A 13,309-nucleotide genomic window follows, 5' to 3' on the forward strand; every position below is an offset into this window, starting at 1 on the left:
TAATATAAACCATAATTGTAATCCAATAAAATTAAAAGCCAGAAAAACTAGGCCCATTGAAATCTTAGTTGCAAAATAAATGAACATATATCAAATAAATACAGTCCACTACTGTTATAAATGCAACTAATATACTAATGTACATCTCAGCTTGCTGGCCCTTTGGCAGAATGTTCACACATGAACACGAATATATTTAAAGACTTACAATTTTGGGCTCCGTTCATATCTTATGTAAATGAATCGAGAGCGATAAATTATATTTAGGATTTTGTTATCTAAGGCGACATGGGTGCATTGCTCAAAAACATGTAATTTAAGTGCACACTACATGAGTCAGTCACTTGAGATCGTTCCCCGCCTCCTAAAATAGTCCCTTAGTGGGAGACCACAGATAAGGTCCTCGCCGCTCAAGATAGGCAGATGTGCCCGAGCGTGGGACCTCGATAAGGCGGGGACTATTTACTTAGGCCTCTGCGTAGGCCATTTACTTTAAGATGCGATTCTCATGTCACCTATTTAAACCGAAGATATTTCCAAATAAAATTAGTTTCTTACAAAAACTCAACGAGTAAAGTCTTCTTATTTGGGATTTTACAGCTACATTTTTTTTTTTGCAACCACCTCATGTTTGTTTCACAGAAGTTTGCACTGAGGCATCAGTTATTTTCACCAAGACTCGGACTAAAAAATATTGATCTTAAAATAAATGTAAAGTTTTTTGTCCGTTCGTTTTTATTTGAAGCGCTTTGCACTTAATTCTTAAATAAGATTAAAACAAACCTAAAACTTCAAATCATCTAAGATTCTTGATTTGTTCAATCTAAACTTAAGCAATTTTTTTTTTTAATTATAATGCAATAGATTTTGCCTCAACATGACTAGAGTTCCACCCTGTATTTATTTCTACACTTTTGTTGAGCAAATAACACACTTTTGTGCCACAATTCAGCTCGATTAGTTTTTGGCCCACACTTGCTGCAAACGCCCTCGCAATTCGATTGCAAAAATGTATTTGCCACATTTGACACTACGGCAATTTGCAAATTCATTGTCGCCTAGCAAACTGAAATTCATCATTTTTGGAAAATATTCGCCATTGAGTATGCAGTGCGCACAAAATTAATTAGGAATCCTTGTCGTTGCGGCTGCCACATTTAGAAGTCGAATGTGGCTGTGGCACTTGCAGATTCAAAGGTTTTATTTACTGAAATTGCAAAATATTCTAACTATGGTATATTTTTTGAAAATTAGGTCCTTTCACATCAAGTGGGCATAAAATTTATATTAATTAGTTTGGTAATTGAAAACGCATCCAATTGAGAGGGGTTAAACATTAGTGTTTTTCAATTTATAACCGAATCATGTTTCTATATTTCTGAAATTGATTTTATACATTTTTATTCAGATTTATACATTTTGGCACGCTCCTTTGGCTTATGAAAGCTGTGCTCATTAAGTTTCTAATTTAAGCATGCTACATTTCATATCAAATCATAATTGAATAAATGTGATTTCTAGCGTATGCAACGACGCACTAAAATTCATGTTGCGTGAGCACTAATAAGCTATCAAATGGGATTTTCCCCGAATATCCTGGCCCACGAACATCCTGTTAACACGATTGTAGCACTGGCTTAAGCTGTTAAATACCCGTGCATAGCACAGCTTTATTGAAAACTGATTACTCAGGCAGCCAGGATGCGTGGTGCTGGCCAAAAGCCGTAGACAAACATATTAACGAACGGGGAGCATCGATGCCTGACTTTGACGCATATTGGCCTGGCAATTAATCCGCCTAGCCAAACAAATGGCAACATATTGTGCTCACGCACGCATGAGAATAACAAAAACATCTCAGGACCAAAAACTCCTGGCCCAAACTAAACTAATTGACCATTCGATGGAATTGTTTCGCTTCTTTTTGGTGCTTTTCCTCCACTACAACTTGATGCCCAGTAATTAGGTTTCCTTGTGGCGGTAATTTCATTTCGTTCGACGAAAACAGTTTACAATCCTTGGTGGGCAATAATTATGCCACAATTGTATGTATCTTCTGCTGACATTGCAGTTAACACTTGGCTCCGCAATTCAATTATGAATCCTCATCAGTCGCACTTAGCCAAAGTCTTAAGCTGCTGCCTTTGTTTGCAACACACACTCGATTTCCATTCAATTTTCAAGTGGGTACTGCGGCGTATGGCTAAACAAATTACGCAAAAGATTTAATTAAGCAGCGTTAATGCCTCAGTGACAGCAGCACTGCTCCCCGGGCACGTTCACGTGCCGTATACGTAATATGCAAATGCTCCAATTGCCCGAGGGCAATGCCAAATGGGGGATAAGCTCCATTCTGTTCTGCTCAGCTCTGCTTCGTCTGCCTTTCCGTGTATTGAACTCTCTCCTCTCGGCTTCCCCTATGTATGTAGCTCCTACGGGGCTAGTAACCTTTATAATGGTCCGAGATTATTGGCCAACCCATAGAGATCCTCGGGTTCATCTGCTGCAGAGGCTTGGGGAGGTAATTAGCATTGCAGCAGGTGCAACCGCAGCAGTTGTCGTTAGACGGCAAGAAATGCGAATGGAAATTGCTGGAAAGTATGCAATGAATATTCCTTCATCTGCTTCTGGCCAGAAGCGTTGCAAACGCAGATGACTTGCACCGGGGGAGTCACTCTACTTCTGTTCATCCTGTTCTTCGGCACGCCAACGCATTTGCAGCTGAATGTGGAAAACGAAAATTTGCTACTCTCGGCAAAGGAAAGCTATACTAAGCAAAATGTTCGTACTAATATCAATTTAAATAAAAAGAAAAATAAATATTGTAATTAAATGTTGTGCATTGCTTTTACGAGTATAATAAGCAGAAGTTAATTTTTTGTTTTATGTGTGATATATGCAAAATTGATATGGTAAATACTACGTTGGTTAAACCCCAAAAAAAATAAAAAAAATTCATTCACAATTTTGTCGATATCCTTGGCAACTCAAGTCCCATTAACTAAAAATAAACATAAATGCCAGCCATTTACTTTGAACTTAAATTGAACGTAAGCTTAGATTTTACAGATTTTTTTATTCAAGTCTTCAAAATATATATCCTTGACTCCTAGAACGAATTCCGTTGCTGTGCACGGCTTTTGTCCTGCTCGGCAGGCGAACAATAAATGAGGCAAAGGCAAACAAAAGATGGGCCTTTACTGACACACAACTACGTATGAATGTCCTGGGCGAGCGTGTGTGTGTGTGTTGGTGCGGCTAAAGGACCATCGTATCTGCTTTCTTGTTCCCTTTTTTTTTTTCTAATTGAGCCATCTGTGTGTGCGTGCGTCTGCCATCGTTTGTTTTGGCCACTGTGCGTGATGTGCTTGTGTGGGTGTTAGTGTGTGTTTGTCTTCAATCAGCGCTTGAGTTGGCAACATGTTGTTGTTTTCACTGCCTTGTTGCCCATCTTCGTCTGACTTTCGGCTAAAAATATTTAACTCACATTGCTCGCTGGCTGGAACGTTAAATACACACACAAAGCGAAGGCCTGAATTTTGTCAAATTTAACACAGGAAAAGCTCTCGCTTTCCCTCTCGGTTGCTCCAAAAATAATGTCCAGAGTTCCAAAAGCTGGGCTGTGTTTGTTTGTTCTGCGCTTTTATCGTTTAATTTTGGATACTTCAGTTGGGGTGCGTGCCGAAGACGAAATCAATAAAACCGGCAAGAGTCCACGTGTTCTGGCCACGAGCGGTTCGCATTAACGGATTTTCACTGCACCCGAAAGGAGGCAGCCCCTAGCATTTATAAAATCCAAATGGAAATGACATTTATTAGAAAACCGATGGCTGATCAATGGATTAGATATCACTGTCATTATTACTCCAATTATACGGCCACATTGAGCGTTGATTAAAGCTGCCATTCGACGAAAGAATAATGATGGAAAAATATTGCCTTAAATACGATACCCACTTGACAGATTATGCATATATTATGAATCATATTAAATTAATTTTAATCATAATGCTTACATAAGGCAGCGTGTGATTTGATTTATTACCAGCGCATAAGGTTTTAATTAACTTGATTTTGCTTCGTCGATGTTATGCATGGCGGAATTTTACAAACCATAATTAAATTTCAAAACAAAAACGGAACAGTATCCCTGCAATGCATTTATTTGAATAATTTGCTTGCAGTTATGTTTACTAGGCAATTACATATTGTAATTAAATGTATTTGCATAATTTACCCAACGTAGCACAATTAATTTTACATAGCTAATAAAATATGTTGGTTTTAATCAGATTGCAAAATTTACAAATAAATTTAGTGGAATATTTTTATAAAAATACTCAGAGGATAATTGTATTTCATAGTAAATCTATTTGGATGACCACCATAAGAATGAATTAAATTATAAAGACTTGCGGTAAACGTAGAAAATTCCTAGGAAATGTGGAAAAGAGTCTATTGGAATAAAATGTAAGTTACCCAGAGGGAAAATATCTTTTGGTATAAATTTGATTCTAAAATTTTTTCGCAAGCGGTCTAAAGCCCACTAGAAAATTCCGAAAGTCTCGTAGATTGAGCAGAATGCCATAAAAGCCAACCGCATTTATTCGCCACGCTTAACAGTCTTAAATATTTAAGCTTGTTTGCCCTCAATTGCAAAAATGCTGACCTAGAAAGTTACCTCCGCCAATCGTCTTCCGCCGGACTAGGTCCTCCGAATCCTATCCGTCGTATTCTGTCAGCCGTCATCAGTCCGTGTCCGGTGTCTGGAGTCCTTCGTGTGTCCTGCTGTCCAGCTGTCGGTCTGCTTGTCGGCGGATACTTTGTTCTCAGTGGCACATCGTCTATATGGTCTAGATGGCCAACGTTAAGCACACAATGCGGTCTCCATTCGGCTTCTGGGTTCTCATAGTTTATTTATTTACCATCAACACAATTTATTTAACGTAACGTTAAAATTTCACGCAACATTGCAAAAGACCGGGGCGAGTGAACATTTTCCACTAAATAGTTTTACGTTTCCTGGCAAATTGATGGAGCCACCTTGGCTTCAAAAGTCCTTGTGCTCCTTTCCAAACGCCTTGGCCAGAAAATGAAAAAGAAAAGAAGAAGACGGAAAGTAGGATGTCTCAAGTCAATTTGTTGGCTTTCCTCTGAGCTTCGGGTCGAGCATCTTGCCAAAATGTTTACTTGCATTGAATAATTCAGTCGGCAAAGAATGTACACCAAAGAGTAGACATGGCCCGGGGGTGGAAAAGTCGTCGGAAAAGCCGGAAAAGCGGAAAAGTCGTCGTCGGGCCACATGGCTGTGAGTGCAGTCAGAATGCCAGATATGTGCCAGACAGTTTGACACATGCTTGCCAAGTCAAATTGCATTAGTCTTCCATTTGGGCAATTGCCAAATAGTCATGCAAAAATGCTTTGCTCTGTGTGTGGCTGTCGCTATTTCCAGCAATTAATAAAGTGATTATGCCTCAAGCGAATTTTCATGAATTTCCACTCGCACAAAGTTGTCGCCAACAACCACACGCCCTTCTACGAATTCAACCAGAATGAATAAATGGCCAGGACCAAACTCATTTAACTTTTTAATTGTGTAGTTTTGTGGGAAGCAGCCAAAAGAATGCCACCACAGTGGAAACTTAAATTGTGCAGAACTTTTAGGACTATAGCCAAAGTTGGAATGCTCTGACTACAATAAAATTATGCAAGAAATTTGGAAAAAAAAAATATAAAATCGATAAAGATGTTTATACTTTTAACAAAATAAACATATCCCCAATTAAGTATTTACTCATTTTTATAAATATGTCAAATGGATGTTAATCCAACATGCACTTTTTATCTCAATCAATCGAATTATGGTCAGCTTGTGGTGTAGTAAATACAATCGAATTGCAAAATCTGTTGACTTTATTATGTTGACTTTGTTCTGTCCATCAGAGAATATTTAGCAATTGATAGTTGAAGACATAAATGTTCATAATATTAAGTTTTTTATAATCAATGAAGTTTGCTTCGATTTGTGTACGTGCAAAATGCAACTAGAATGGTTTTAGGCATAGAATAGAATGAAAAATAACATTGAGCTATAATCGTTTAATTAAAATAAATATTTTCGCAAGCACACAGCTTATAGATGTTATGGCAAAAATTTGAATCTCTTTAAAGTTATTTAGTAAATATAAATATTTAGTTTCAATGATTGCCAGTCTACTATCTAAGCCCACAAAAACACTTTTTTCGCCATTGAAATGTGTCTATAAATATACCAATAATTATCCTTACTAATTAGAGATGCTTTGGTTAAGTTTGGCTGAAATATTTCACTTCAGTTAAACTTAAGTCACAAATAAATTACGAGTAGATTCGATGGAATTGTGAATAGAATACAGCCACCTTGAGTTGGCAGCAAATTTAAACTCTCCTCTGCCTTTGGGGGTTAATGAGTGTATAAATTGAGCACAAAAGCCAGGCCGAGGCAATAAGCGCATTAATTGCCAGTGCTGAAAAGTACCTGGATAAATGGTCGCCTGGGCAACGGGGCGTATGAGCGATGTCAACGTGAAATTAGCCACTCTAGCGGTTTCTCAGTGTTTTTTTTTAACTCGGCTTTTTCCTTTTCTTTCCAGGAAGAGCTAATAAGAGCAGCACATCTGGAGGAGAGCACTCCTGGCCCATATTAGACATCAAAGACGGCAACAACGGCGGCCAGAATTTTCTCACGTTTGGATAGTGTCGAGGAGGTGCAACGCGGTCGCAGTGGCAGCGCTGTGGGAATAACGCCGCCGGGCGGACCAGGAGCGTTATCTGCCGGTGTGGGATCAGGATCGGGAGCGGGTACGGTGGCAGCGGCAGTGGTGGCAACGGGTTCACCGGCCAGGAGTGGCCAGCAGCAGTACGTCGGTGGAGGAGGCGTGGCGGGTTCGACTGCTGTGGGCGTGGCAGGTGCAGGAGGCGTGGCAGCGGTACGACAACGTAGCGCCAGCACGGTGCTCGACATCAATTTGCCGCAGCGCAAAGTGTCCGTTGGCGGTGGCTTGGCCGGACCACCATCTCCAGTTATTCGGAATGGTTTCAGTGTCTATGATCCGCCGCAATCATTGATTTCCAGCCGGCACTCCAACTTTAATGGCCAGGGTGTGGGTGGGGGCGGCACAGCAGGTGCAATAGCAGCCGGTGGCACAGCAACCGGCGTGGGTATAGCGACCACTAATCGCGGACGACTGTCCATCAGTGCAGCATCGGGTGGACCACTCATCGGATCATCATCACAGCTAACAGGTGGAGCTGGTGCAGCTGGTGCGGGATTAAGTGCAACGACAGGTGGTGCTAGTGCAGTTTCGGGCTCCACCCTCGGGGAACCAACGGGCGGAAGTGGATCGGCGCCCACCATTGGCGGCACCGCTCCCATCCAGCCAGGACCCAAGCGACAGGGTAGCTTCTCGAATGTCTTCTCAAAGCTAATCGATGGTATGCCCGCCGGCACAATGTTTGCCAAATTCAAGAGCACCAATGTGGCCGCCTCCACAGCCACTCAAGCAGTCGCCGATGGCAATCCCATTACGCAGTACTTTGAAATCGGCAAGCCGGTGGCCTGTGCCGGCCCAGAATTGGTGTGGCGCATCCATGATGCGTACCGCAAGAGCGACAACAAGGTGAGTGTTTCTAGCCAGTGGCATTTTTGGACCAATTGGGATGTGGATTGGTTTACCTTTAAGGTGAAAAGGGAATTTTCAAAAATCAATAAATCTTCGTTTAGGAATGCTTTAACTAGTTTCCTTTGAAGTTGCCCTTAAATGTTTGCTAACAAATCATCTTAAAACGTAATTAAAGTTTTATGAAATGATTTGAATTTATGAAGTAACAAAATAATGCTCAATTTTGCAAGTTGATTCGAATAGGCCAAATTTTTCGAATTAGAAAAATAAAAGTACTCGCTACTTTCCAATACTTTTTGATTCAAGTTTCAGGACGTTGCATTGCAAGGATAACACCACACGCCATATCCTTTCAACTCTTTTCTTAACGTAATTGCATCCCCGTTTCGCAGGAATGTTCGGTGTTTATATTCGAGAAGAAAATTGCGGAGAAGCTGCACAAGCCGCGTCGCAAGGAGACCATAACGGAGCTGCTAAAGAGTTCGGTGAAGACACTGGAGCGCTTCCGCCATCCGCGGGTGAGTGTGTCCTTCGGCGACCCCCAATCGATAATTACTTTTCCACTAAGACCACCCCCCCCCCCCCACCACCAACCAACCAATCTCTACGTTTTGTTCTTTCGCTCCGCAGATACTACAAATCTATCACACGGTCGAGGAAAGTGCGGATACGCTGGCCTTCGCCTCGGAGCCCATCTTCGCCAGCCTCTCGAATGTCCTGGCCTTTCACGTGAGTTTTGGCCACAGTTTTAGTTGTCCGTTGCCCGCTGTCCGTTGTCCGTTGTCCGTAGCCAGTTGGCAGTTTGAGTTGCTGACAGCGACATGGACATGCAATTTGTGCTGTCGCCTGGTTGCCTTTCAGTCCTCCATTGGTTACGGCCTTTTTTTCTGCCCGCTTACGCTTTTTACTGGTCGCACCGAAATGAATAGGACATCGAATTAAACTTACTGTTTGATAGAAAAAAATTTTGTTTGCACAAGCACATTTACACTAGTTGACACACTTTAAATGTAAATTATTACTTTTTCAGTATTACGATTGTCAATAATTTATTTTTTTTACAAATATTTTAGTTGATTAACTGACACTTAGAAAAATGCAGTGACTTGAAGTAAATATGTAAAATTATGGTAACATTAATATGATATTATGTTGTAATATTTCTGCTAGTTTGATCGAAATAACGTATTATTTATTTTTTTGGCATATTTACACGGAGTGAAATAAGTAACATAGATTTTTTTTGCCGTGCAAGTCCACGGCCACTGGGTGTTCATCTAGAATTTCCCATGTAGAGCGAAACAATGTTTAGACTGTTGGGTTGATTGTGGCACTTTTTTTTGGTGTTGCTGCTGCTGCAGTAGATTTTGCTCGCTCCTGTGTTTTGTTAAAGTTTTTGCAGGCCAGCCAAGTGCATAGTTTGACTTTGAGTACAATGGCACAGTGGGCGGGCCATGGCAAGCAGGGGGCGTGGCTCTTGGCTAGTGGCTAGTGCAAAACTTGGCAACTGATGGGTATGCATGACAGAAACACAAACGCCAGCTCACGCACACAACTAAATCGAATTACACACACTGCCAGTCTGTGTGTGAGTGGTGTGATTGTGGATGTGGATGTGTGCATGTGGGAAAGTTTACGCTGCCAAGATTGAGTCAATAAAGAGCTTCAGCTGGTCTGCACAGCTCGGAAATTGATACGCATACTCCCGCACACACACACTCACCCACACACACACGGTGCGTGCCACAACTTAAAGGTGGTTTAAGCCACGTTATTGGATTATATTAGTTGCTCAACTCAAATTAATTTTGGTATAAGCAAAAAGTTAAGCGTTAAACTTACTAAACTGGTTTGTAGCTGGATATTCTGAATGTTGGAAGAGAAAAAAAATGTTTTACTATTTTCTTTTGTTTATATATCCCTTTAACCCTTTACAGTATTGAAACGCACTGTACCTCTCCTGCTTAGAACCATGTCGAAACAACAACAGACCTTCCTTATACCCACATAAACAGCTCAACAATAACCGAAAGAACAGAACCTCTTGAATAGTTTTTAGTTTCCATGAAAGTCGATTCGAGTTAAATTACATTGAAAATTGCAAAAAGGTAAAGCTCAAAGCACTCACATGCACAGACAAAACAATCGAAAAATTGGTAAGGGAAAATCCATTGAAAAAAACAAAAAGCCAGGGTCGTGCAAAGCAACAGAAACACGAGAGATTTGAATGGCTTATCAACGAATGCAATGCCTTTGAATGGGAATTTAAAGGTCCTGAGCTGAAAGTAGTTTGCCATCCAAGCTGAGGGTGAAAAAAATTTAGGGACATCCGACCAGCTCATTCCAGGATTTGGCCCTAAATTTATATTACCTGTCCGCAAGGTACACATAAATCTGAAAAGGCGATTAACAAGTTTAGTCAATTATGACTTTATTTATAAACTTATATGTTTAAATATGCTAGCTATTATTGCCAAGGCAAGGGAATTATGTATTTTATGTATTCTGTTGTTTTAAGATTAGAAGTTAATAATGTTTATAATTAATCTACTTGCCTAAAATAATAATGAGTCAATTCAGTACAGTAATGTATGTATATAAAGAATACATTACAAAAGATAACAATAAGCACCTGTGCATTATTTATTTTTAAATTATTTAAAAAAAAACCCTGAAACGCAAATTTCTTATCGTGCAGGAGTCGAAAACGTATGAGGCGACCAATGTGGCGCCGGCGGCGGGTGGAGCAGCTGCGTCCCAGGCGCAGGCGGCGGCGAACACCTTGCCCCAGCGACCGGCCCATGCCAAGGAATACAATTTCTTGGACATGGAGCTGAAGTACGGCTTTCTCCAGGTGAGTGGCACCTTGCTGTTGCTCGGGCCAGATGGCGTGACCCAGGCGATTTGCTACCGTTCATTCTTCTATTTCCCATTTTCCAGCTGACCGAGGCACTGGCGTATCTGCACTATTCCGGTCACGTAATTCATCGCAATGTGTGTCCATCTTCTATACTAATAACCAAGCGCGGTATCTGGAAACTGGCCGGCATGGAATATGTGGGTGAGTGCAGTCTTGGCTTAGTAGTCCAAAATTGAAATGGATTGGCCAGGTCAGCAATTTGTATTCATATTCACATATTCGGATTGCAGAGAGAATGAATGAGAACGATTTGAACAGCTCCATTCCGTGTCCGCCATGGAGCAATCGGGTGTCCAAGATGGCCCAGCCGAATCTTGACTTTATGGGTGAGTAGATACAGATTGCCCATATCCTTTGGCCTTTTAATTCTGAAGAAGCCAGTTAATGTCAGCAGGGAATTCGGGTCAAACAATATCGATGTATACTCAAGTTTTATTTGTTTGAAATTGGCTATGAAACTGTTAGTCTAGATAATGTTCATAACTACATTCTAAACTAATAATTACCAAATAATTTGTTACTAACTTGAATCCCTATTTTTTTCCTAAATTCATCCCGACTAGCTCCCGAAACTCAGTCAACGTCCAAGTGCAGCTTGCTCAGCGACATGTTCTCGCTGGGAATGGTGATCTGTGCGGTCTTCAATAACGGAAGGCCACTGATTCAGGCCGGTAACTCCACCTCCAACTATGCCAAGCAAATGGAAACGGTGGGTAAACAATTTCTAATTTCTGAATGCCCGGGATGCGATGGACTTGGGGGAACAGCTTGGTAACTTTCAAGGGGGCAGCGACAAGTGCCAATTGGATGGATGAAAAGTTTTTGAGCCGAACGCAAAACGCTTGGATGGGCTTGTTTGCGCGCTGTAATTAGATTCGCAGCTTTGTCAAATGCAAATGTAATCAAAAAGTCCACTTGAAACTCTAATTATTTTGCCACTTGTGCGGACAGGTGACGGAGCAGCAGCAAGAGTAACAGGATTCAGTAGAAGCAGCAGCAGCAGCAGTTATCCCGCGGGCGCTAGTCATTAAAACTTTTCGTCCTGTCCTGGGCATTTGGATGTAGCTTTCGAAAGTCCCCAAGTGGTTTCCAATGTTGTGGCAAAGTTTGTTTCGTTTATGCTTATGAAGAGTTTTTGGCACCATTTCCCCCCACCCGCGTTTCAGCTGGATGATCTGGTCCACAAGTTGATGCCCAGACTGCCAATTGCCCTGCAGGAGGCCACTTCGCGCATGGCCAGTCGGGATGCAACCGCCAGGCCCACCGCCCAACTGCTGCAGCTCATCAAGTACTTCATGTGAGTGGCCAAATTAAATAAGTTCCAGCTAAGATGGCAAAGCAACAGGAAGCGCTACAAACTGTGTGCCAATTTGCCCAGTTGCGTTGAAAGTTGCTTTTGCCTAAGTTGTTTCCCTTTCGCTTTCTGTTTATGTTTGAAATGAAATTGACACCTGTTGGGAGCACACATCCACACACACACACACACACACTTACTAAACCCCAGCGACACGCAATCTCTAAGCCAATTTGTACCCGTAGCTGAAATTCAATTGAAGGTTTCATTTTTTTTTTTTTTCATCCCAGTCAACCATTCATCCTGCGTCCTACCGCCTTTCCTCCACCAACACACGCACACTTTAATTACATCTGTTTGCCAAATGAGAGCGGTAATCAGACCTGAAAGACATACACAATGCAAAGCGAATGGTAGCTGGGCACTGGGAAAAATTGTTTGTAAAATTGTAAATAAAAAGTTGAACTGCTAGATTCGAGATCCTTTTGGTAAATAATAATACAAGAGCGAAAACATAATCAAGGTAAATTAAATGTGCTCTGTGACCCCACAACCGTTTATTAAATGTCACAACACAGGCAGAAATATCAGCACTTCACACTTATTATGGATTATTTTCAAAAGCTGAAGAATTCGCGTAAATTAATTTAATATTATGATGTTAGGATGTTAGGATGATGTTATATATTATTTTCAAAGCCATAACTCTATTGTCTTCTATCATAATATATCTTATTTATTGCGTTAGTGTGGCGATTTTTTCTCTGAGTGTAAGACGTCGCTGCTTTTCAGCTGATTGTGCTGTGGTAGTCGAGCTGGAGTGGCACTGCTCCTCCAACCCAAGCTGACTGACTCTGGGATTTATGACGACAGCAGCTGTTGCGTTGCCCTGCCTCCCATTGAGATCTGAAAAAGGGGGAATGGCGACGTGCCGCGTTTAGACAAACAAAGCCAAAGACGATGGCAATGGCGATGGCAATGGCAATGGAGAGGTGGCGACTGAAGTGGCTGCACGAAGCAACCGAGGCATGAAGTACGTCAGTGATCAGCTAGGGAATACCGCAGCCTGTCTGCAGGATATATGCTCCATAGGTGAATTGAATGTAAAGTAGCGCAAAACGCTGGCAATTGTGTGGTAATGCTGCTGCTATTGCTCTGCGAATTGAATCCACATTGGCTGTTCATAAAACCAATTTCATGAAGTATGGATGGGTCAAGATAGTGCTTGTTCATTCAGCTCATTCATTTACATATGTTGATTGCTTACTTTGACCTGATTGCTTGTTCAGAACTAGCTTACAAGTGAGGCATAATTTTTGAGATACTTATACTTTCCAAGCCGCGCGAAGTTGTATTTTATTAATAAACTGATTTAAAGATGGATGGATTAATTAAATACGAGACTTACATACTATATTATATATTTAATGTATT

At 41.2% G+C, this 13,309-nt stretch overlaps 1 protein-coding gene across 4 annotated transcripts in view, besides 1 other annotated feature; it reads left to right on the forward strand.

Annotated features, from left to right (window-relative positions):
• Window positions 1-599: part of a mobile genetic element that runs on past the window's edge.
• The window catches only part of bma (black match), a 59,179-nt gene that overhangs the window by 29,725 nt on the left and 16,145 nt on the right, over window positions 1-13,309 (forward strand). For all 4 annotated transcript variants that reach the window (NM_001382075.1, NM_001104100.2, NM_001274740.1 and 1 more), the window contains 8 exons: window positions 6,633-7,658; window positions 8,054-8,179; window positions 8,292-8,390; window positions 10,360-10,515; window positions 10,602-10,722; window positions 10,812-10,907; window positions 11,145-11,290; window positions 11,748-11,878. In NM_001382075.1, coding sequence (NP_001368964.1) covers window positions 7,476-7,658; window positions 8,054-8,179; window positions 8,292-8,390; window positions 10,360-10,515; window positions 10,602-10,722; window positions 10,812-10,907; window positions 11,145-11,290; window positions 11,748-11,878 — 1,058 coding nt within the window. In that variant the 5' untranslated portion in view covers window positions 6,633-7,475. The remainder of the gene's footprint in view (window positions 1-6,632; window positions 7,659-8,053; window positions 8,180-8,291; window positions 8,391-10,359; window positions 10,516-10,601; window positions 10,723-10,811; window positions 10,908-11,144; window positions 11,291-11,747; window positions 11,879-13,309) is intronic.

Source organism: Drosophila melanogaster, chromosome 3L (assembly GCF_000001215.4).
Source record: "Drosophila melanogaster chromosome 3L".
Taxonomy (NCBI): domain Eukaryota; kingdom Metazoa; phylum Arthropoda; class Insecta; order Diptera; family Drosophilidae; genus Drosophila; species Drosophila melanogaster.